Source organism: Lathamus discolor, chromosome 4 (assembly GCF_037157495.1).
Source record: "Lathamus discolor isolate bLatDis1 chromosome 4, bLatDis1.hap1, whole genome shotgun sequence".
NCBI classification, from domain to species: Eukaryota; Metazoa; Chordata; class Aves; order Psittaciformes; family Psittacidae; genus Lathamus; species Lathamus discolor.
In genome coordinates this window covers 127,375,928-127,399,399 of record NC_088887.1, presented here as the reverse complement: position 1 = coordinate 127,399,399, position 23,472 = coordinate 127,375,928, and the positions used below count along the sequence as shown (strand labels likewise).

General features: G+C 59.0%; 1 protein-coding gene across 2 annotated transcripts in view; it reads right to left on the bottom strand.

Annotated features, from left to right (window-relative positions):
- CLPB (ClpB family mitochondrial disaggregase) overlaps positions 1–23,472 on the bottom strand; it is a 50,718-nt gene that overhangs the window by 21,873 nt on the left and 5,373 nt on the right. Inside the window, exons 3-5 of one of the 2 annotated variants that reach the window (XM_065678978.1) lie at positions 19,714–19,800; positions 13,289–13,392; positions 9,805–9,933 (exon numbers count right to left, since the gene is read on the bottom strand). In XM_065678978.1, coding sequence (XP_065535050.1) covers positions 9,805–9,933; positions 13,289–13,392; positions 19,714–19,800 — 320 coding nt within the window. The remainder of the gene's footprint in view (positions 1–9,804; positions 9,934–13,288; positions 13,393–19,713; positions 19,801–23,472) is intronic. The other variant, XM_065678979.1, reaches the window with a different exon arrangement.

Sequence of the window (23,472 nt, the reverse complement as noted above, 5' to 3'; positions counted from 1 at the left end):
AGCTGGATGAGGAGGAGCAAGGAAGGAAAAGTGTGGCTTGGTTTGGGGTGCAGAGGGTTTGGAGAAAGGGGGAGCAGAAAACCTGCGTCTGGGTCCGAATGGTGAATTCTGAGCGCGTTGAGCAGGGAGAGCGTTGGGATGAGCCCGAGCTGCAGGGAAATGGGGAGTGGGGATCGTCCTCCTGCCCTGGGCTGAAGGGAACGGTCCCACTTGCAGTGATGGGAATCTCAGATCAAGGAATGCGGGATGAGGAGAGATGGGAATGGGGAAGAGCCAGTGATGCCAGGGAGGGCTCAGGAGCTTGGCATCTCAGGAGATATCTGGAGAAGGCGCAGGGAGCCCTGATCCATGTGCCAGGAGGTCAGTGTGGCTGCAGAGAAGGTGGAGGCTCCCTTTGGACAAGGAGTCCCATGGAAAGCCGAGGGGTGAAGGGCACAAGTTACTGCTGGGAGATTCCCCCTGGACACAAGAGGAGAATCATTGCCACTGAGAGCAAGCAGCCACTGGAATAACCTGCCCAGGGAAGTGGTGACTCCCCAGGGTTGGACACTGCTCAGATGGGGCTGCCCAGGGTGCTGGGCATCCAGTGTGGGTCACGCTGTGCCTGGAGAGGTTGGAGCAGATGATCCCTAAGGTCCCTCCCACCGGGATTCCATGGTTCCGTAACTCTCTGACTGCATCCCATCCTTAGCCAAGCCTGCCGAGGGGCTCAGCAAACATCTCCCATCCCGTTGGGAATGATCCGGCCACCTCAGCACTACCCCAAGCAAGCTCCATCCCCTGCTCCTGGAGGTCGGGAGAGCCCCATTCTCATGGATGGAAGGAGCAGAGGACCCCAAGGAGCCGAGTGCTGGATCTGGATTTGCTTCCACATGAAACATGTGCTCCATAAGGAAGCAGCACAGAGGAGTTTCCATGGCAAAGCTTGGCATTCCGGATGAAGCCCAGGATCCCTTGTCATTCCGGATGAAGCCTGGGATCCCTCGTGATTCCAGATGAAGGCAGGGATCCCTCGTCATTCCAGATGAAGCCCAGAATCCCTTGACATTCCAGATGAAGCCCAGGATCCCTCATCATTCCAGATGAAGCCTGGGATCCCTTGTCATTCCAGATGAAGCCCAGGATCCCTCCTCATTCCAGATGAAGGCAGGGATCCCTCGTCATTCCAAACCTAGACTGGGATCCCTTGTCATTCCGGATGAAGCCTGGGATCCCTCATCATTCCAGATGAAGCCCGGGATCCCTTGTCATTCCAGATGAAGCTCGGGATCCAGACAGGCCACTTACTGCAGAGCGTGGCCACCCAACAGCTCCCTATTCGAGACCCCGCTCCCCCCTTCCCGTTGTCCAACCCCACCGTGCCAGGAGGGGGGAACCCTGCGTCTCCTGCACTCGCTGACATCCCCCAGGCCAGGGCTCTGTTCCCTGCTTCCCTTCCTCCGGAATTCTCCCTAACGGCTCTCCCATATTGGCCTAATCCCCTGTTAACGGCTCTGACGACTTGACTAATTGCTGCAATCATTGACAGGAGCGACGGGTCGATTCCAAGCTGGGCCAGGAAATATTGCACCCTCATCCATAACAGCGGCAGCCCCTGCCTAATGGAAGGCAGGAGGGGGCCGTGGCTCCGTCACCGCCGGCCCTGACCCCTCTTCCCCATGGCCACCTCCTGCTTGGAGCAGCAGGGCTGGGATAGGAGGCAATTTGTCAGCTCCCCCTCGGTGGCGCGGGGCCGGGGCCGGACACCTGGGCAGCACCGCGGGCTCTGCCTCCTCCTGCACCTCCCTGCTCGGATTAGGAGGCTCGGGCTGATCCTAGTTGATAAATGGGCCTCGGGCGCGGCGCCGGCGCCGGGTCACTCATTGGGGAAATATGTTCCTGTCACAGCGGTGGCAGCGCGGGGCCGAGTGACAGGCGGAGATTTTTCATATTTTATTAACTCCCTCCTCCTCCCAATTTGTCTTGAATTCCTTCGCATCCCGGAGAGCTGTCAATAGAGGCCGGGATGCGCTGGGGATGACGGGAGCGGGGCTCCGAGGAGGGGAGATGCAGAGAGGAGGGTGCACAGGGCTTGGGGGAGCAGCGTGGCCTGGGCAGCGCAGTCACCCACAGTCACCCATGGTGTCACCCATAGTATCACCCATGGTGCCACGAATAGTATCACCCATAGTGCCAGCCACAGTGTCACCCAGAGTGTTACTCATAGTGCCACACATAGTATCACCCATAGTGTTACTCATAGTGCCACGCATAGTATCACCCATAGTGCCAGCCATAGTGTCACCCCTAGTGTCACATATAGTATCACCCATAGTGTCACTCATAGTGCCATGCATAGTATCACCCATAGTGCCACCCATAGTGTCACCCATAGTGTCACAAATAGTGTCACTCTTAGTGCCACCCATACTGTTACCCACAGTGTCACCCATAGTGCCACCCATAATGTCACCCACAGTGTCACCCATAGTGTCATAGTGTCACTCATAGTGCACCTATAGTATCACCCATAGTGTCACCCATAGCATCACCCACAGCATCACCCATAGTATCACCCATAATGACACCCACAGCGTCACCTATAATGTCACCCATAGTGCCACCCACAGCATCACCCGCAGTATCACCCATAGTGCTACCCACACATCACCTATAGTGTCACCCATAGTGCCACCTACAGCATCACCTATAGTGTCACCCATAGTGTCACTCATAGTATCACCCATAGTGTCACCCACAGCATCACCCACAACATCATACACTGTCACCCATGGTGTCACCCATAGCATCACCCACAGCATCACCTATAGTGTCACCCATAGTGCCATCTACAGCATCACCTATAGTGTCACCCATAGTGTCACTCATAGTATCACCCATAGTGTCACCCACAGCATCATCCACAGTGTCACCCACAACATCACACAGTGTCACCCATAGCGTCACCCACAGCTGCTTATCTCCATCCTCTGCCACAGTCAGTGCCAGAAGGGCACAGCGTGGAGACTGGGCTGAGGGCATGCAGCCAAAGATGCTCCATGATTCCACTCCTGTCATGGAATCCTGGAATGGGTTGGGATGAAGGGACCTTAAAGCTCCTCCAGCTCCAACCCCTGCCATGGCCAGGGACACCTTCCACTGCCTGACTCTCCATGGGCAAACACCAGCTCAGCCCAGGATTCACCGGGATCCATCCACCCAAGCTGCCTGCTGCGGATGTCACCGCTGCCACCAGCCATCAGCTTTGACAAGGACCGACACTCTTATTGCTCCACACGCCTGGTTAAGGTAATACAAGAGGACTCCTGTCCTCCTGAGCCTCGGGGGATGGAATCAGCGCACTCACCCCTCACCCAAGAGCACAAACCTGCTTGTAAATCAATGAGACATCATTCACAAGCAGCTTTTAACACGCAACACGAAGAGGGAAGCAGGCACTGATCCTGCTGCCGTCCCCTGGCCTTGAGCACTGCCAGGGATGGGGCAGCCACAGCTTCTCTGGGCACCCTGTGCCAGCGCCTCAGCACCCTCACAGGGAAGAGCTTCTGCCTAAGAGCTCAGCTCAGTCTCCCCTCGAGCAGGTTCAAGCCATTCCCCTTGGCCTGGCCCTACAGGCCCTGGTCCAAAGCCCCTCTCCAGGTCTCCCGGAGCCCCAGTGTCTCCATCGTGCTGCAGAGCTGCAGCTCTGTGAGCAGAAGCTCCTCTGTGGCCATAAAGGTGCCCAGAGGCACAACACCACGAGGGAAGGAGCATGGAGCTGCCGCTTGGCATCGCTGCCACAGAGGGGATAAACCCTTCCCTGCCCTTCCCATGGGATACAGGTGACCCCGCTGCTCTCTTTCCAGCTCCAGGAAGCGGGAAGGCGGACGGAGGGAAGTGGGAAGGTGGGTGCTCATCTGGACTGGAATCCAAGGGGCAGGAGCAGCTTGGCCGCGGTGGGACCATGCCCTGAGCTCTGCGGGTGCGGAGGGTCCATCGCACTGTAACAGCATCCAAGCTGAATACCCCTGGCAGCGTCCAGGGCCAGGTTGGACACAGGGGCTTGGAGCAAGCTGCTCCAGTGGAAGGGGTCCCTGCCCGTGGCAGGGGTTGGAGCTGGAGGAGCTTTCAGCTCCCTTCATCCCAACCCATTCCAGGATTCCAAGCAGTGTTGGGGATGGCCTTTCTGGGGAGTCCCACTCATGGCCACTGCCCCATGGATGCTTGCTCCAGGTCTGTCTCCTGCTGTCACACATCCATCCCTGGCTGCTGTACCTGAACCCCCCGCTCTGCCTCTCCATGCTCACATTTATACGGGAATGTGATAAATTCCCTATTGATCCCTTCAGCTGCACTGTACCTTGTGCCAAAGATGATTAAACAGCTCAATAGAGCCCGTGAGCTCCACGGCTCAATATGCTCCGTGCCTGCGTATCGACCCTCCAGCCCTGCCGCACCAGGAATGAAACCCTGGGATGTGGGATCCAATCCGAGCCCGGAGCATCCCACACCCCACCGGGGTGGGAGCAGCAAGTGCAAGCGGAGCTGTGTCCACCTGGGAGTGCTGAGAACAGCTTCCCCTTAGGGAGGGAGGGAACGCATCCCTCTTGGAGGGGTCTGCGGGTGCAAAGCTCCACAGGGACAGGACTGGAGCAGCTCCACGCGTGTGGATGCAGGGAGATGATGAGGCTTCAGTTTCCTTTCTCAGGCAGCTCCCTTGCAAAGGGCAAGGTGGGTTCTGTTCACAGCCGTCAAGAGGCACAAACCAGCCTGCACCCGCACTGCAGTAAAGCACCACTGAGGCGCTGGGAGGTCCACTTGGCTTCAAAGGGAAGGCAGAGAACAAAGGGTTTCTGAGCCCAAAATACAGCTCCCGAACAGCCCGAGCCTTTCATGGGATCACGGAGCTTCTGCCTAAGAGCTCAGCTCAGTCTCCCCTCGGGCAGGTTCAAGCCGTTCCCCTTGGCCTGGCCCTCCAGGCCCTTGCCCAAAGCCCCTCTCCAGCTCTCCTGCAGCCCCCATCTCCCCCCCATGCCACAGAACCGCACTCACTGCCTGCGTGAGGAGCAGAGCCTCTCTGGGACCACAGGGCCACAACAGGAGGGGGAACCCCAGCAACAGCATCAGGGACTGGAACCCCCAACCCAGCTCCCCCCAGAGCTTCCTGGATGCCCCTAAGCTCTAAGGCTCTAACCCAAGGTGGCACCACGGACACGGCACAAGGGGCTGAAGGTGTCAAACTGCTCCACTTCTCCCTCAGAAAGCCAGCCTCCATCCTGCAGTGAGCGCTGCACAGCGGTGCTGGGTTTACCGAGCCCCCGTGCCCTGCGTCTCTGCCCTTTGCTATGGGGGTGCTCTGCCCCCCGGGCTGGCCCTGCAGGACCTGCGCCAGCAGCTCTGCCTGGGGGCAAAGAAAGGCAAAGCCAGCAGAGATCAAGGTGAGCCGGGGAAGCTGCCACGGGAGCTTCCAGGATCCACAAATCGGGTTCTGAAGGGAACCAGCTCAGGTGGGAACATTTCTAGAGGCCCATCTATGAGGTGGGCCCTGTTCCATCCAGGATGCAGGACACAAACCCCGCTGCGATTCCAACCTGGTTATTCCAGAGCCTCCCAGCAGCACTTTCTGATGCAAACACCCCCCCCCCTCCAGCACTGGCTCTGTAACTCACTTACCCCCATCCACCCTCCCCACAGCATCTGCAGTTACCCAGGAGCAGGGAGGGGAGCGTGGGGCATTCCCAACAAATGGATGTGCCGCATTTCCTGGCAAACGGAATCCAGACGCTGGGTTCCTGCAGCTTCAGCTGAAACGTGCTCACGGATGTATGCTCTTCGCTGCTTCTCTGCCTCTAATTGGAGCTGTGAGCACTGAGCTCACGTTCTACAGGAGGGACGAGGCACGTGGGCTTGAGCATCCCAAAGCTCACAGAGCCATGGAGTCATGGGATGGGTTGGGATGGAAGGGACCTCAAAGCTCATCTAAAGCCAGGGACCCCTTCCACTGGAGCAGCTTGCTCCAAGCCCCTGTGTCCAACCTGGCCTTGAGCACTGCCAGGGATGGGGCAGCCACAGCTTCTCTGGGCACCCTGTGCCAGCGCCTCAGCACCCTCACAGGGAAGAGCTTCTGCCTAAGAGCTCAGCTCAGTCTCCCCTCTTTGTGCAGCGCATTCAAACACCGGGATAATAAAAGCTCCCTTTCCACCGTGGATATTTCCATGGGGATCCCGCTGCCGCCCTTCCCGCGCCCCACACAAAGCCCCGCGCATCGATCCTGCCTCCAGCAGCAACTGGTGCAGCCCCACGGCTGCAGGATCCCCCCGCGCCCACGGTGTCAGCCCAGGTCAGGGGCTGTGAACCGGCCCCGCCACCAGCGCGGGCGGACAAGCTCTGCTGGGCACACACATGCTGGCCACAGGCCACAAGGTCCCGCAGGGGTCAAGCCAGGCCCTGAATGGCCACAAAGGCCCAGGGCTATGGGGGGGTCCCATAGGAAACCCCCAGCCCTGCACGAGGGGGGGGTGGCCGGAGCAGTGTTAATGGCTGTGGCCCCGAGGGCAGGGCATGGAGCAGAGGAAGTGTAAAGGCAGAGGAAGGGGACGCTTGGTAAAAGGCAGGTGTAGGGATGGGTAAAGGAGGGAGCGCGGGGAGCCTGTTCCATGTCAGCGACCAGGAGCATCCCGCTGCGCTCAACAGGAGAGCACTGGGACATTGTGCTCACAGAGGGCCCGGGGCAGGGCCACTGGCAGAGGTGTTCGACCTCCTCCTCTGGACCTTCAGCCCCGTATTCAGCACACATTGTCCTGACACACGGATCCGGCTTTGTTATCCCGCAGGAGCGCATTATCCCAACATGGACACATGGATCTGGCTTTGTTATCCTGCAGGAGCACATTATCCCAACATGGGCACACGGATCCGACTTTGTTATCCCGCAGGAGCGCATTATCCCAACATGGACACACGGATCTGGCTTTGTTATCCCGCAGGAGCACATTACCCCAACACGGACACACAGATCCAGCTTTGTTATCCCACAGGAGCGCATTATCCCAACATGGACACACAGATCCGGCTTTGCTATCCCGCAGGAGTGGGAGGAGGGAACAGTCCCTGTCACTGGGATGTGACAGGCACAGGAGTGGGCAGCAGCCTGAGAAGCGAAGGGAAGAAGGAGAAGGATGGAAGGGATGGAAGCGCCGAGGTGGTGCCGGATGCTCCGTTACCCCCATCCCGGGTAAGACGCAGGAGCAGGCAGGGAACTTCCCTGGAGCATCTCCCTGCAGGGACTCCATAAGCGCCGGAGCTGCAGCTCATTCCCACAGCTGCGGGGCCACTCCAGGGGCCGGATCCAATAGAGCGGGCAGTGTGCGTGTGCCAGCGGTGGTGCTGAGCCCGCAGCGCCCGGGCCCCGGGGCTGCCCAGGGCTCACAGGGAGCTCTTTGTCCCTGGCAAAGTGTCTCAGCTCCCGGGAGCTCACTTGGATGTCAGGGAAAGCAGGGAGGAGCAGGGCTGCGTCTGAGGACAAGGGAGCGATTGTGACCTGGATCACAGCACTGAGAGGGGGCAGTGAATCAGCACCATCCTGCTCCTCGTCCCATCTAACTGCCCCCTCTCCCACTGGGAAGCCATCATTCCTTGTGCCATCCCTACACACTTGTAGAAGCCCCTCTCCAGGTTTCCTGTAGCCCCTTTAGGCACTGGGAGCTGCTCCAAGGCCTCCCCTGCACACACCAGAAGGAAATTTCTCTGCCCATAAAGCACAGAGGGTACCCTAGGGATGTATTTCCAAGTGGAAATCATCATTCTGCAAAACCAGGAGCGTGTCCCAGTGCTCAGAGCCTGGGAATTCCACCCATGTCTCCAGCTCGGTGTGAAAGATCATCCTGGAGCCCTTGTAGGATCCACTGCAGTCCAGAGGAGGCCACGGAGCTGCTGCGAGGGCTGGAGCAGCTCTGCTCTGGAGCCAGGCTGAGAGAGCTGGGCTGGGGCAGCCTGGACAAGAGAAGGCTCCTGAAGGGGAGACCTGAGAGCAGCTCCAGTGCCTAAAGGGGCTGCAGGGAACCTGGAGAGGGGCTTGGGACAAGGGCCTGTAGGGCCAGGCCAAGGGGAATGGCTTGAACCTGCCCGAGGGGAGACTGAGCTGAGCTCTTAGGCAGAAGCTCTTCCCTGTGAGGGTGCTGAGGCGCTGGCACAGGGTGCCCAGAGAAGCTGTGGCTGCCCCATCCCTGGCAGTGCTCAAGGCCAGGTTGGACACAGGGGCTTGGAGCAAGCTGCTCCAGTGGAAGGGGTCCCTGCCCGGGGCAGGGGTTGGAGCTGGATGGGCTTTAAGGTCCCTTCATCCCAACCCAGTCCGTGATTCCATGGGTCTCTCCATGCAGGCCCATGCTGGCAGCGCTCTGCTGCACGCCGCATGGGGCAGGAGGCTGCTGGTGGGTGTCAAAGCAGACCCAGGTCACTGCTTCCTGCTCCGCTGCAGGAGCCCGGGGGGACCCTCAGGGAGGAGCCCCTGCAGCAGGAGGAAGGCAGGGACAGGGACACAGGGACACAGGGTGGGGGAGCAGAGCTCTGCTGCCCTGCCCCGGGCTCTGCAGAACAAGGGGCACCATGGGCAGGGGATGGAACAGCACCCGCAGACATGGACACGCACTGAGCAGAGCCTGCTCCTGGCCAAGGGCAAAGCGCAGCCACCAAGGTCACTGCGGTGAGGAGCGGCAGGAGGGCAGAGAAGGAGCTGTCGCCATGGCAGCGCATCCCTGGCAGCTCCGTGCAGCTCCTTCTCCTCCGCCAGCACTGATGGGGTTGTGCTCAGACAGCCAAAGGCTGCTGCAGGCTGCCCGGAGCCACCAGGGACCACCCGGAGCCACCCTCCAGACCCTGCTGCTGGAGCCCCGAGCAACCTGGGCTCGGCCTCAGCTCTGACCCTGCTCTGAGCGGGAGGTTGGACACGGAGACCTCCTCAAACCTCTTCCAACCTAAGGGATGCTGCAAGATGATGAATGCTGTAAGAACACGACCCACAGGGAGAGCTCATAGCCAGACCCCACTGTGCTGGGGACACCCCCAGAGCGGGAGCAGCAGCTCAGGGAGGGGATCCTGCCCCTCTGCTGCGGGAAGGGGAGACCTGAGAGCAGCTCCAGTGCCTGAAGGGGCTGCAGGGAACCTGGAGAGGGGCTTGGGACAAGGGCCTGTAGGGCCAGGCCAAGGGGAATGGCTTGAACCTGCCCGAGGGGAGACTGAGCTGAGCTCTTAGGCAGAAGCTCTTCCCTGTGAGGGTGCTGAGTACATGGGAATCACGGAAGGGTTTGGGTCGGGAGGGACCTTATCAATTGCCAGTGAAGCCGGGTCCATGAGGAGGGGTCTGTGACACAGCTGGGAGGAGCAACGGCTGCACCAACTCATTTGCACCAGCTCCCCCCCGAGCTGTGTGGCCAAGGCACCAACAGCACCTGAGCCTCAACCAGGTCATGGGGACCAGCACCCACCCGGTGCCTCGGCCAGGGCAGATCCACTCCCAGCAACGTGGAGCTCCGATTCCCTGCCACGATGTCCACAAAGGAGGTAACAGATGAGCAGAGCGCACATTGTGGATGGGAAGCAGCAGAGATGCAAGACCAGGGGCTGCATCCACAGGGAGAAAGGGAAACTCACTGAGCACAGCCACCAGGACATGGGCAAACCACTGGAGGGGAAGGGGACCAGAGGAACCATACAGAGATTAAAGCAAGGAGTGAAGCACGTCTCACCCCATCAAGCAGCGAGCGTGGTGCTTGCCCCAGCTCGTCAGGGGCTCAGGGCCGTGCTGCATGGCCAGGAGCTGGCACTCACCTGCCTCCAGCAGCAGCGTGACGGAGGGCCGGTCGTCGGCCAGCACGGCGTAGTGCAGGGCCGTGCAGCCCCTGAAGTTGGCCCTGACGTTGAGGCGGTTGCTGAAGTCGTCCTCCCGGGTCACGAGCACTGTGGGGAGGGCAGAGGAAGCTCAGCACGATGGGGTGAAGGCAAGAGCTGCCCCGGAGCCCCTGCGCCGCCGGCTCAGCAGCACCCAAAGGGGGTTGCTGTTGGCCATCAGGACCCCACTGGGTTCCACCGGTGGCTTTTGGCCCCAGCCCGCGGAGCAGCAGAGATGCAGGCAGGAGGGGCTCCCCCAACACAGCGGTGCCTTCACAGAGCCAGGCAGGGGAGGAGGTGGTGGGAGAGAGACCTCTGAGCACTGCCCCAGCCCCAGCCTCTCCCACCTTCAGCACCACGTTGGGATCCACCACAAGCTGTTAAGGAGATTGCTTTGTTTGTCCCCTTTTCATGGAACCATGGAATGGGTTGGGATGAAGGGAGCTTAAAGCCCATCCAGTTCCAACCCCTGCCACGGGCAGGGACCCCTTCCACTGGAGCAGCTTGCTCCAAGCCCCTGTGTCCAACCTGGCCTTGAGCACTGCCAGGGATGGGGCAGCCACAGCTTCTCTGGGCACCCTGTGCCAGCGCCTCAGCACCCTCACAGGGAAGAGCTTCTGCCTAAGAGCTCAGCTCAGTCTCCCCTCGGGCAGGTTCAAGCCATTCCCCTTGGCCTGGCCCTACAGGCCCTTGTCCCAAGCCCCTCTCCAGCTTCCCTGCAGCCCCTTCAGGCACTGGAGCTGCTCTCAGGTCTCCCCTTCCCGCAGCAGAAGGGCAGGATCCCCTCCCTGAGCTGCTGCTCCCGCTCTGGGGGTGCCCCCAGCACAGGGGGGGCTCTGGCTCTGAGCTCATGGGCAGCTTGAGAAGCTGCACAGCGTTCGGAAGAGAACCCCACTGTCAGGAGTACCTGCTGCTGCCCAGCCCTGCACGATGAACGAATTCCCTGGCTCCTTCCCTTTCCTGCCTCTGCTCCCCCAGCACGGATGGATAGATGGAGCTGGGGGGGTAGGATGTCTATTTATTTATTTGTCGTCATTTCCTACCCAGGGAGGAGCAGGATAATGAACTCCGTGCGTCAGGGAAGATGAATCTCAGCTACTAGGGAGCAGTGCAGTAAAGAGATTAAAGTGTTATTATTGTGGGGTTCGTTTCCCCCCATGGTCCTGGTGACAGCCCAGCCTCAGCTGTAAAAAATGTCTGGCAGGGAGATAATCATCAGCAACTCAATAAGGCGTCAGGGGGAGGCTCCGGCGCCATCCATCACCCCGAGCCTGGCAACCTCCCTTCCTGCCAGCCATATAAATGTCTCTAATATATTTGGGGAGAGCTTCGGAAGAGAAAATATTTATCCAGCAAATATGTAAATGTGGGAAGAGAGGCAAGAGCAGGGGGAACGGCGAGGGAAAGGAGCCCAGCACCAGGGCTGGGTGTGGGCTCCTTAAAGATGCAACTGAATTTATTCTTTTTAATAAAAGATGTCAAGGCAAGAATTAATGCAGCGCCTGCCTGAGTGGCCTCATCTTTCCTTCAGCCCCAAATATATAACGTGAGAGAGGCAGGAAGGCAGAAACAATTCACTTTACGGGTGGATATCCCTGGTCTTAAATAAAGGCTGTGCCCGTTATGGATTGGCATTCCATTGTTCGGGCTTTAATGGCGCTTCATGCATCTTGGATGTGCCGCAGGGAGGTGATGGATGCGTGGTCCATCCCCACATGGAGCAGATCTGATGGGTCCCGGGGAGGGATGAGAGCCCTGAGCTCCTACAGAGCGAACAACACCTGTCCAAGCGGTCCCAAGGGATTCATCCTCCAAACTCACCCTGAGCTCTGGGAGAGGCTTCAGACATGGCACCTTCACTGGAGGTTCCAGAGCTCTGCATGGAGAGGCCAGTGGGGAATGTCCCCGTGTGGTGACTGTGAGGGTGCTGAGGCGCTGGCACAGGGTGCCCAGAGAAGCTGTGGCTGCCCCATCCCTGGCAGTGCTCAAGGCCAGGTTGGACACAGGGGCTTGGAGCAAGCTGCTCCAGTGGAAGGGGTTGGGACTGGATGGGCTTTAAGCTCCCTTCATCCCAACCCATCCCACGATTCCCTGATGATTCTATGACTTGACCCCACTCAGATGTCCCCAGCTGTTGCCTTCTCCCTCCCAGGACGCATCTGAGCACTGTTCAGCCACTGCTGGGCCTCCTGCTCCCATCCCCACCGCATCCACAGTGAGCACATCTGTGTGCTGACCTCCTGCCTTGAAGCCCCCAGGTTGTCCCGTAGCTCTCTGTGGTTTGCAGAGCCACCATTATAGAATCCTGGAATCCCCGCCTGGGTTGGGATGAAGGGAGCTTAGAGCTGATCCAACTCCACCCCCTGCCCCAGGCAGGGACCCCTTCCACTGGAGCAGCTTGCTCCAAGCCCCTGTGTCCAACCTGGCCTTGAGCACTGCCAGGGATGGGGCAGCCACAGCTTCTCTGGGCACCCTGTGCCAGCGCCTCAGCACCCTCACAGGGAAGAGCTTCTGCCTAAGAGCTCAGCTCAGGCTCCCCTCGGGCAGGTTCAAGCCATTGAGTCCTGCCTGTGTCCCTGCCAGCCCAGCAGCAGGGAGCCTGGGCCCCTGCAGGACACAGCTGCTGCTTTTCCAGACATTCCCCCTCAGATTCCATCAATAACCAGGAGCCCAGGAAATGTAACACCATTTATCATCCTGGAAAGGGGGAAAAGTCTGGGAAATCTCAACTGCTCTGAAGCAAAGAGCAGGGCTCTGAGCAAGCTGCTCTAGTGGAAGGTGTCCCTGCCACCCACAGGCCTTTAGAGGTCCCTTCAACCCAAACCCTTCCATGACTCCAAGTGTGCATCAACACCCCGGCGATGGGATAACGTTGGGCTGAGACTGGAACTGGAGCCATCAGCCAGGAGAAGTGCTGATGAGGTGAAACCTCCCCGCAGGGAACTTCCTTGTCCTCATGGAAAGACTCCCAGGGCTGGAAGGCACCGCTGACGCCTGCCCAAGGCAGCAGCAGTGATTGCACCCAGGTACCCATCCAGCCTCAGCCCAACTGGGCAGGTCTGGAGTCACTTAATACCTGTTGGTAAGAGCTGGAGCCAGGCTGGGCTGGGATACCTGCCCTGGAGCCTCCTCCAGCAAGTGGCTGCATGCGGTCAATGGGATGATCCCTATCTACAACCCCATGGGATGCTCTGGCTATAGCGAAGCGGGTTATCTCCAGGATGCTGAAGGATTGCTTCTCATACATGTCTACACCATGGTTCCTTTTACCTTCATACACTCGCCCCCGTGCCACCAGGTCCTCTGCTTTCCAATAGAAGGTGAAGCTCTAAACCCACCCAATCCAGGTCAAATTCCCACTTTAAAGCCAGGAACTCTGGGATGTGCGAAGCAAACACGGGTGGCTGCACCCATCCAATGTTACCTTCCAAAGAGTGGAGGCCTTTCTCCTTGGCAGTCTCATAGACGCTGCTGAAGTCATCTCCAAGGTTTGGATCTGCATTGGCTGCCAGCAGGATCTTCACCACACTGTTGGGAATGAGACAGAAGGGAGGAGTAGAGCAGGAGTAGGGAGGCAGAGCTCAGCAATCCCGCCTCAGACATTCCCAGCTAGGGAAGAGGAACCAGGAACCACGAGTGAACACTTCAATACAACCACAGCAGCACATCCCGAAAGTCATCAGACGTGGGACAGGCACTGGAGGACTCGCAGCCCTCACCAAGACCCATCCAGAGCGTGCCCTTGGTGGGAATCACATTCCCAGCCCACCATGGGGGTTCTCATCCCATAGGTCTGGATCAGTGGTGGAAGCTGTCCCCGCCGGAGCGGGATCGTGGTTCCAAGCACATCCCTGTGCCTGCGGGATGGAAGATGCTTGTACCGCAAGGAAAGCAAAGCCACATCCTGCTGCTTCTGGGACACCACCAGTTCAGCACCTGAGGAAAGGAGCCACCCCACCAAGGCAAGGAGCAATAGGACTTCAGGATGAAGCACAACCAGGGACAGGGGCTGGAAGGGACCTATTTGCTCCCCAGGTTTCCACCCTCCAGTTTAGCGCATTCGGTCCTTCTGCATTGAATCCCAGCATGGGTTGGAAAGAAGGGAGCTTAAAGCTCCTCCAGCCCCATCCCCTGCCACGGGCAGGGACCCCTTCGCACCATGGAATCCGGGAATGGGTTGGGATGAAGGGACCTTAAAGCTGATCCAGCTCCAGCCCCTGCCCCGGGCAGGGACCCCTTCCACTGGAGCAGCTTGCTCCAAGCCCCTGTGTCCAACCTGGCCTTGAGCACTGCCAGGGATGGGGCAGCCACAGCTTCTCTGGGCACCCTGTGCCAGCGCCTCAGCACCCTCCCAGGGAAGAGCTTCTGCCTAAGAGCTCAGCTCAGTCTCCCCTCACAATCAGCCCCAAGGGCGTTCATCCACAGGGCTGTGCCTTTGAGGGCTGCAGGGAGCTCAGGCAAATCCCCCCTCTGGGATGCAGGCAATTCAGACAAGGTCACCCCCGGCACATCCCGATCCCCTGCAGCCAGCAGCTCCCAGAGCTGCCAAAGGACATTCACCATCCCCACGCAGAGCCCTGCCCCATCGGCTCCCAGCACACTGCTTCCTACAGGGCAGGGCTGCAGGCACCGGCCCTACCAGCGTTCACACCCCGTGGAGCCCAGGCCTCAGCGCCATGGGGCAGGGGTGGCCTTGGCAGTGCTGGGAACGGTGGCACTGGATGCTCCTGGAGCTCTTCACCTCCAGCCCCACCAGGCTGCAGCAGGACGGGCACTTTGGGGTGCATTCTCCCACCTCCATCCCCAGCCCAACCACTCACCAGGAATCAGGTTTCTCACCACTTGTGGAAGCAGCTCGAGGCCACCTGAACTCCTCATTCCTCCCCATGACAACCAGACAGTGAGGGGCTGGGCAGCATCCATCAGGGGTGACAGGGCTCACGGGCTGACAGCCACTGATGGACACGGCTCCGCAGGCTCTGTCAACTCCCATTACAATGGTACTGCAGCTCCTCTGCCCTCCGTCCCTAAGTGCATCAGTGCAATCAAAGGGGTTTGGGCTGAATAAGGCACAAAGAACCCAACAGGTTCCTGTTATCCACAGGGATGAAGGTGCCATTGTCCCACTGTGCTCGGCGCTGGGCAGGGCACCCCTGGAACATGGGGTCAGGTCGGGTCCTGCTGCACAGCAAAGCTGTGGCTGGGCTGGAGAGGGGCCAGAGAAGGGTCACAGCGATGGGCCAAGGGCTGGGCAGCAGTGAGGAAAGGCTGCGAGAGCTGGGACTGTTCAGCTGGGGAAGAGAAGGCGCAGGGAGCCCTGATCCATGTGCCAGGAGGTCAGTGTGGCTGCAGGGAAGGTGGAGGCTCCCTTTGGACAAGGAGTCCCATGGAAAGCTGAGGGGTGAAGGGCACAAGTTACTGCTGGGAGATTCCCCCTGGACACAAGAGGAGAATCATTGCCACTGAGAGCAAGCAGCCACTGGAATAACCTGCCCAGGGAAGTGGTGACTCCCCAGGGTTGGACACTGCTCAGATGGGGCTGCCCAGGGTGCTGGGCATCCAGCCTGGGTCACGCTGTGCGGGGAGAGGTTGGAGCAGGTGATTCCTGAGGTCCCTTCCATTGGGATTCCAGGATTCAGAGCGATGATGGTGTCAGAACTGCTGCACTCCACCTTCCTGCCCAGGGATCGGGAATGATGCCCCGGCTCTCAGGACCAAGTTAAAAAGCACAGACCTCAGCTCTGTTCCAAGAGCCCCGCTCCAGGCTGTGACCCAGCCCTCGGCCCAGGGAGGACTCAGGGCTCTCAGCCAGGCTCTGTCTCCAATCTCATCTCCTGCTCAGGGCCCTGCTGTCCCCCCAGGCGCTCCTGCACCACCACTATCGATCCCACCCGGCAATTTGCAGGTAATGGGACATTGAAGCGAACTGGCCTTTAGGAAAGGCAGCAGCAGATCCAGACAGAGCGACCGAGCAGCGGGAGGGGTGGGAATGTCACTGGAGAGAGCCAGGGGGGAGCCTGAGCTGAGCTCTTAGGCAGAAGCTCTTCCCTGCGAGGGTGCTGAGTCGCTGGGCTGGGACGCTGGGTTGGAATGAAGAGACCCAGCCTGGGTCCCTTCATCCCAAGGGATTCCATGGAGACACCCTGCTTCACAGCTGGAAACCACGCTCCCACCTCAGCTCTTTGCCAGGTAACACCATGGTCCCTATGTGCTTCCAAAGGCACTCAGGTGTTTCTCCAGCTCAGCTCAGAATGAGCTGCCTGAAGTAAAAGGGGTGAAGAAGCCCACAGGGCACTGATGCGTGCTCCTAACAGAGGAGCTGGCACTGCACCAGTCATCATGGCATCGCCCATAGACAGAAACCATCCCCACCCCGGTCACCCTTCGCTGGGAGTCCCAGGACACGCACTGCACCCCCCCCCATGCACGAGGTACTGACACAGCACCTGCACAGCACCGCGCCGAGGTGGCCACGGTGGAGGCACAGGTCCCAGGGATCCGCACTGAGCTGCTCCCTAAGCTCTTCCCTGGGAGGGTGCTGAGGCGCTGGCACAGGGTGCCCAGAGAAGCTGGGACTGCCCCATCCCTGGCAGTGCTCAAGGCCAGGTTGGACACAGGGGCTTGGAGCAAGCTGCTCCAGTGGAAGGGGTCCCTGCCCGGGGCAGGGGTTGGAGCTGGGTGAACTTTAAGGTCCCTTCATCCCAGCCCACTCTGGGGCTGTGTGGTTAATGCCTCGCCGTGTCTGGGTGCAGGACGTTACAAGAGGAAGGGAATGATCTTTGTTTCAGTGTAAAAAGCAGTGACAGATCCCAAGTGCCCCGGGGCACAGGGGACTTCATCCTGCAGCTGATGGCAAGTGACAGCAGTCATTAATGCAGGGCCTCCACAATTGAATTAAACATATGGACTGGAGCTGCCTAATTGGGAGAGTGAGAGCTGGGCACATGGAGAAACACCAGCGAGCTGAAGGCCGGGTCCCAGACACCTCCAGGGGCTGCAGACACCGGGAACACGGTTTTCCCTGAGAACAGCCTGGGAAAGGCAGCATTTCGGGGGGATTCTTCCTTTTCCTCCGTAATTTTAGGTTTAGAACCCTCATTGCTGCTTCTGGTGTCCCTGGCCCTGATGCCACTGGGATCTCACGTGGGTACCACAACCTGAACACCAGATGAGGGACAGAGCAGGTGGGACCAATGCCATGGTGCTGCCAGAGGCTGTCCAGGTGCGGGTCCTCCCTCCCTGCACCCATCTCGGAGCCGGTTGTCACCTCCCCTCTGGTGTGGAGCTGAGACATTCCCAACCCACCTTCCCTGGAGGCTCCGGGCCGAAACCCGACGTTACCACCTTACAACGCACTGAAGGAGCTGCGGTGGGGGATAAACCCCTGTGAGAGCATCAGTGGGTGCAGAGGGACCACGTTCCGAAGGGAAAACATCCCTGCGTTGGCTGCAAAGCAGAGGAAGTCCCACTTAAAGCAGCTCCCACCCAGTGCATGCACAAGGGTTGCAAGAGATGCAGCAAAGCAGCAGGGCTTTGCAAGGGAAAGCTGTTCAACATCCACACTTGAGCTCCAGCTCTGCGGGCTCAGGGCAAGGTCTCCCTGGGGCTACACCCAGGAGTAAACTACTTGCAGGGAACCTCAGATGCTCCATAGGGTGTACTCCAGCCCAATGCGCTCCCCAGCCAGCAGCGAGGCCCTGCTGGAGACATCCCAAAGCTAGGAATGGTCTGCAGGGACAAACCCACCTATGAGCAGGGCTGTTACACCAGGGGTGAGCCTGGCATTGAGGTTTGCCTCCATCAAGTGTCCACTCTCCCACTACATCACTGGGTATTGTGGGATATCCACTGCATCCTACCAAGCTTCAGGTATCCAGTTTGTGATCCAGAGGGACCTCGACAGGCTAAGAGAGCTGGGCTGGGGCAGCCTGGAGAGGAGAAGGCTCCTGAATGGGAGACCTGAGAGCAGCTCCAGTGCCTGAAGGGGCTGCAGGGAACCTGGAGAGGGGCTTGGGACAAGGGCCTGTAGGGCCAGGCCAAGGGGAATGGCTTGAACCTGCCCGAGGGGAGACTGAGCTGAGCTCTTAGGCAGAAGCTCTTCCCTGGGAGGGTGCTGAGGCGCTGGCACAGGGTGCCCAGAGAAGCTGTGGCTGCCCCATCCCTGGCAGTGCTCAAGGCCAGGCTGGACACAGGGGCTTGGAGCAAGCTGCTCCAGTGGAAGGGGTCCCTGCCCGGGGCAGGGGTTGGAGCTGAAGGAGCTTTAAGGTCCCTTCCAACCCAAACCATTCCCTGAGTCTATAACTTTCTCATTTTCCCTTTTAGTTTCCAATTCAAGTCAGGATTCATCCAAAATGTGGGGAAAATCAACACCATTTGCCCAACAAATGGCTGAGAAAGTTGGGGCTCTTCAGCCTGGAGCAGAGAAGCTGCGTGGAGACCTCAGAGCAGCTTCCAGTACCTGAAGGGGGCCTATAGGGATGCTGGGGAGGGACTCTTCGTCAGGGACAGTAGGGACAGGACAAGGGGTAACGGGTTCAAACTGAAACAGGGGAAGTTTAGATTGGATCTAAGGAGGAAATTCTTTCCTGTGAGGGTGCTGAGGCACTGGAATGGGTTGCCCAGGGACGCTGTGAGTGCTCCATCCCTGGCAGTGTTCAAGGCCAGGTTGGATGAAGCCTTGGGTGGGATGGTTTAGTGTGAGGTGTCCCTGCCCATGGCAGGGGGTTGGAACTGGATGATCTTAAGGCCCTTTCCAACCCAAACTATTCCATGATTCTATGATTCTAACACAGCCAAACCCTGGGGTTTTTTTCCCAACTAAGACCCAGCATCACTCCCACTCTGCCCATCCACAGGAAGGGACCAGCCTGGCTGTGCCTCTTGGAGCCCCGGTGTTCCCAGCAGCATCCGTACCCGCTCCAAGCCTGCCTTTAGCTCCTCGTCACCCCCTGAGCAGCCTCTCCCTGCCTCCCTCAGCTCGGGCAGGCCCGTTCTGCTCCGCCGCTCGCTCGGAATGGTCCGCAGCCGTCACACCCCAGTGCTGAGCATTGTGCAGAGGCCGAGGTGGGAGGCTCCGGAGCCCGGCCCGCGGCGGGCGAGCAAACAACGGGGCCTGTTGCTGCTGGGACATCAAAGTTAAAGCAAGAGCCCCGAGCCCCCTCCTCCGTGCCCGCCTTAAGGAGCTCCCCGAGGGGGTCAGGACTTTGGGCTTGTCACGGGAGCCATCAAAGCCCGCACCACACACGAACTGGGCGCATGGATCGGAGCGGCGTCGCCCGAGAGCGGATATTCCGCCTTTGTGCGCCGCTTTAATCCCGTGTTTTCCCAAGTCATTTGGGCTTTTTCTTGCTTATGAACTTGTGACTAAGTAAAGCAGCCCCGAGAGGGTGGCACATCAAAGCTCAGCCCCCGTCTGTGCCACAATTGGATTTGGTTTTCGCTGCTGGTTTTGTTTGCTGCCCCTTTAAACACAAAACGCCTTTAATTGAATTTACTTGTAGGCTGAATACATTGCCCAGTGCAGAGGCACCAGCATGGGAACGCAGCAGGCAGGGGACAGCCCTCCTGCTGCGGAAGGGACGCGGAGGCAGCTCCTATGGGAGCTTCCACAGGGACATCCCAAGGCTCGGGGATGCTGCTGTGGAACGGCACTGCCTGCTCAGTAGTCCCCTACCTCCACCTCCCAATGCCCCAAGGTGAGGAGCTCCCTCAGGTTCAGCCCAACACCACATCCCAGAGCAGCCCAAGCTTCACGGAAGCTCCCTCTGGAGCTCACCCATGGAAAGCTGGAGCAGCCGGAAGGGACTCACGCACTGGGTGATGGCGATGCTGAGGGAAGGTAGAACCTACCTGGAGTTCCTGCTGATGGCTGCCACCATGAGCGCCGTCCAGCCCAGCTTGTGCCTCGCGTTCACGTCCGCGCCGTCCACCAGCAGCCTGGGTGGAAGAGGGACACGGTCAGGAGAGGACACAGAGAAACCAGCCCGAGATCATGGGTGGAATCCGTTCCTTTTCAGGAACCTGCTCCGGGGCAGCTGAGAAGCCCACCATGGGAAGTGGATTCAACCCCTCTTCACCATCGCATCATCAGGGAATGCTTTGGGCTGAAGGGACCTTAAAGCTCCTCCAGCCTCAACCCCTGCCACGGGCAGGGACCCCTTCCACTGGAGCAGCTTGCTCCAAGCCCCTGTGTCCAACCTGGCCTTGAGCACTGCCAGGGATGGGGCAGCCACAGCTCCTCTGGGCACCCTGTGCCAGCGCCTCAGCACCCTCACAGGGAAGAGCTTCTGCCTTATCTCCAACCTGAACTTACCCAGTTCCAGTTTGAACCCATCACCCCTTGTCCTGTCACTGCAGTCCCTGATGAAGAGTCCCTCCCGAGCACCATTGCAGGCCCCTTCAGACACTGGAAGCTGCTCTGAGGTCTCCACGCAGCTTCTCTGCTCCAGGCTCAACAGCCCCAATGTTCTCAGCCTGGCTCCATATTCCCAACCTTTGCATCCATTCCCTAACCCCTTCCTGACCCCCTGAGGGGACTGGAGGTGGACGGGCTTTAAGCTCCCTTCATCCCAAACCATTCTCTGACCTCCCTATATGATCTCCAGCACCACAAGGTTTATGTTCTATTCACAAGGGTTACAATTAAAAGTGTGAGGATAATGAACTATTTGGCAGGGAAACAGGAGCTCCTGGGTCCTGGCTCCAGATGCGTTTGATCCTCCATGGCAGCCGAACAGGCTTCCATGCGGGATCCTTACAACATCGCACATCACCAGCTCCAGGCAGGCTGGACGTGGCTCCACCACGATACATCCTGCTGCTGTCTCCTTCTCCCACCTGCAAGCAGATGCTCAGAGCTCTGCTGCCCAGGAGCACTCCTGAACAGTGGCATCTCCATGTGCAGCCCTGAAGCATCCCCATCCCTGTGACAGCGGGATACGGCTGGATGCCCCGGTGATGGCAGATTGCTATCTGCAGAGATCAGCTCCCGTTGCAGCGCTGCAGACGGGGGCTGTTAGCACTCACAACACCGAGGTGACACGTCTGGGCCTCAGCTCCATGGCCACAGGTCACAGCCATCACCTGCTGCTGCGCCCAGGGCCAGTGCTGCAGGGAGAAATCCACACCAGGCTCCATCTGTGCACCATGTGCTGCCTGGCCCGGCCCAGGAAGGTGCTCCTTCAGGAGGGAAAGGAGCGGCTGGAGGGGTAAGAGGCAGCCCCGGCTCCCCCAGACCAGGAGCTGCACCAGAGTGAGCCCAGCAAGAGATGGGGGGCACCCACCCTGAGCCATTCCCTTGGCCTGGCCCTACAGGCCCTTGTCCCAAGCCCCTCTCCAGGTTTCCTGCAGCCCCTTTAGGCACTGGAGCTGCTCTCAGGTCTCCCCTTAAGGAACCTTCTCTTCTCTTGGCTGAACCGGATGAGCTTTAAGGTCCCTTCCAGCCCAAACCATCCTGTGATTCCCTGATGCTGGAGCTCTGCCGGATTCAATTACAGATATTGCCATTCATCCCATAGCTTTCCATTGAGGAATCTAGACCATTACAAGCAACAGGAACACCACAGGATGCAGCTCAGTGCAGCAGTTACCCGTATCACATCAGCAGCATCCCCACACTGATGCTGCAGTCAGTGTTTAACTCACTGCGGGATGCTCAGCAGCTCTACAGCATCTCTGGACAACGGAACCTGCTGTTACCATGCAGGTCCTGCTCCTGCTTTAATGCTATGGCAATGGGTAAGTGACAGCCACCCTCACATCCCAGCACCCGGGCTCGGCAGCAGGAGCAGGGTGTGATGGAATGGAATAACCCCTTGTTCAGCGCCTGGGGTTCAGCCACATCGGAACCTAAGGCAGGACACCCGCTCTGGGCTCTGAAGGAGGCTCTCAGGTGTCTGTAGCTCTGTCTGCACTGAGGTTTGGGCTGCAGCTTCTCTGCTGCTCCACAAAACACCTCTTTTAAAGGGGCCTAGGGGAAAAAGCTCACCTGCTTTTCCAGAAGACACTGGTTTTAGGGGCTGAGGGCAGAAAGCTGGTCTGCTTCTTTAGGAAACACCTCTTCTAAAGGGCTTCTGAGCAGAAAGTTCATTTACTTCTCTAGAAAACACCTTTTAAAAAGGGTTTTAGGGCAGAAAGCTCATCCAGTTCTCCAGAACACACTATAGAGTTTAGGGCAAAAAGCTCATCCGGTTCCCCAGAACACACTATAGAGTTAGGGCAGAAACCTCAGCCGGTTCCCCAGAACACACTATAGAGTTTAGGGCAGAAAGCTCATCTGGCTCCCCAGACCACACTATACTTTAGAGTTTAGGGCAGAAAGCTCATTCAGTTCTCCTCGAAACACCTCTTTTAAAGGTTTTTACCCCAGAAAGCTCATCTGCTCCCCCAAAAAAGTTAATTTCTAGGGTTTGGGGGCAGAAAGCTGCTGTGCTTCCCCAAACCCCTTTTGCAAGGGTTTGATGCCAGAAAGCTCAGCCGCTTCTCCCCGGAACACCTTGGTTTAGGGTTTTCAAGCAGAAAGCCCATGGGGCCGCTCAGTGGGAACAGCTCTTCCCGATGGATTCCTAACACTGAGGGAGCCTGGGGGCGAGCAGCTCCTGCAGCAACGTCCCCGCTCCCTGCAGGGCCCGATGCCCCCCCCCAGCTCAGGCAGCACCCAGTGCCCGGCCCGCAGAGCATCACCGCCTGCTCGGAGCACCCAGCTCTTTGTGCCCTGCTCCCGCTGGGAGCCCTTTGATCCCGGGGCAGGCCGGGCTGGCAGATGGGCCCCCATTCCCCTCCATTCCCCCCCGCGGGCAGGTTCTGGGTGAGCGCCTCGCTGACACGGGGCCCAGGGCCATGTTTGAGTTTGTGCTCAGTGCATCCCTCCTGCCAGCTGCAGGAACGGGGGCTGCAAACTTGAACTTCCCCCCCCCCCCCCCCCCAACAATGGGTGCTCCGGGTGAGGGCAGGGGAAGGCGGGGGGGACCCCTCGGGACGTGCCCTTTGCACCAGCGGGAGGATGAAACCATCCCAAGGCAACAACGGCTCCGGACATGAAAGCACAAGGAGAGGGGAAGGAGCAGAGAGGGAACGTGGAGCTGCGGCAAGGGCTCTGATGCGGGTGCTGGTTCTGATGCGGGTGCTGGTTCTGATGCGGGTGCTGGCTCCCATCTGCTCCTCAAGCACCCACGGTCACCCCTGTGAACACACACGAGCCCACAAGCGCTGCTGCAAGGGAAGGAAGGGACAAGCACAGGAGCAGAGTTGGGACCGTAGCTCCCAAGGTGCCCCTAAACCACACAGGACGAAGAGGGCAGGAGGGGAGGTGATGGCCAAGGAGAAACGCCTGGAAATGGATGCCCAGAGTCCAAGGGAAGCCCTCAGAAATCCAGGTTTCAGGAAGGAAGCAGATCCTGGATGAGAGCGGGGCTGTCTGAGAGGGGGAGAAGCACAGAAAGGGAGAACCCATGGGATGGGGAAAGGCAATGCAGATACAGAGACACAGACACAGGGAGACGCCAAGCTCCATCCCACATCCACAGCCTGAGAGATGCCTCAGCTCTAGGAGAAGGCTTTGCTTTTCCAAACAGGCTGAAAGCATCGCACCATGGAATCCTGGAATGGGTT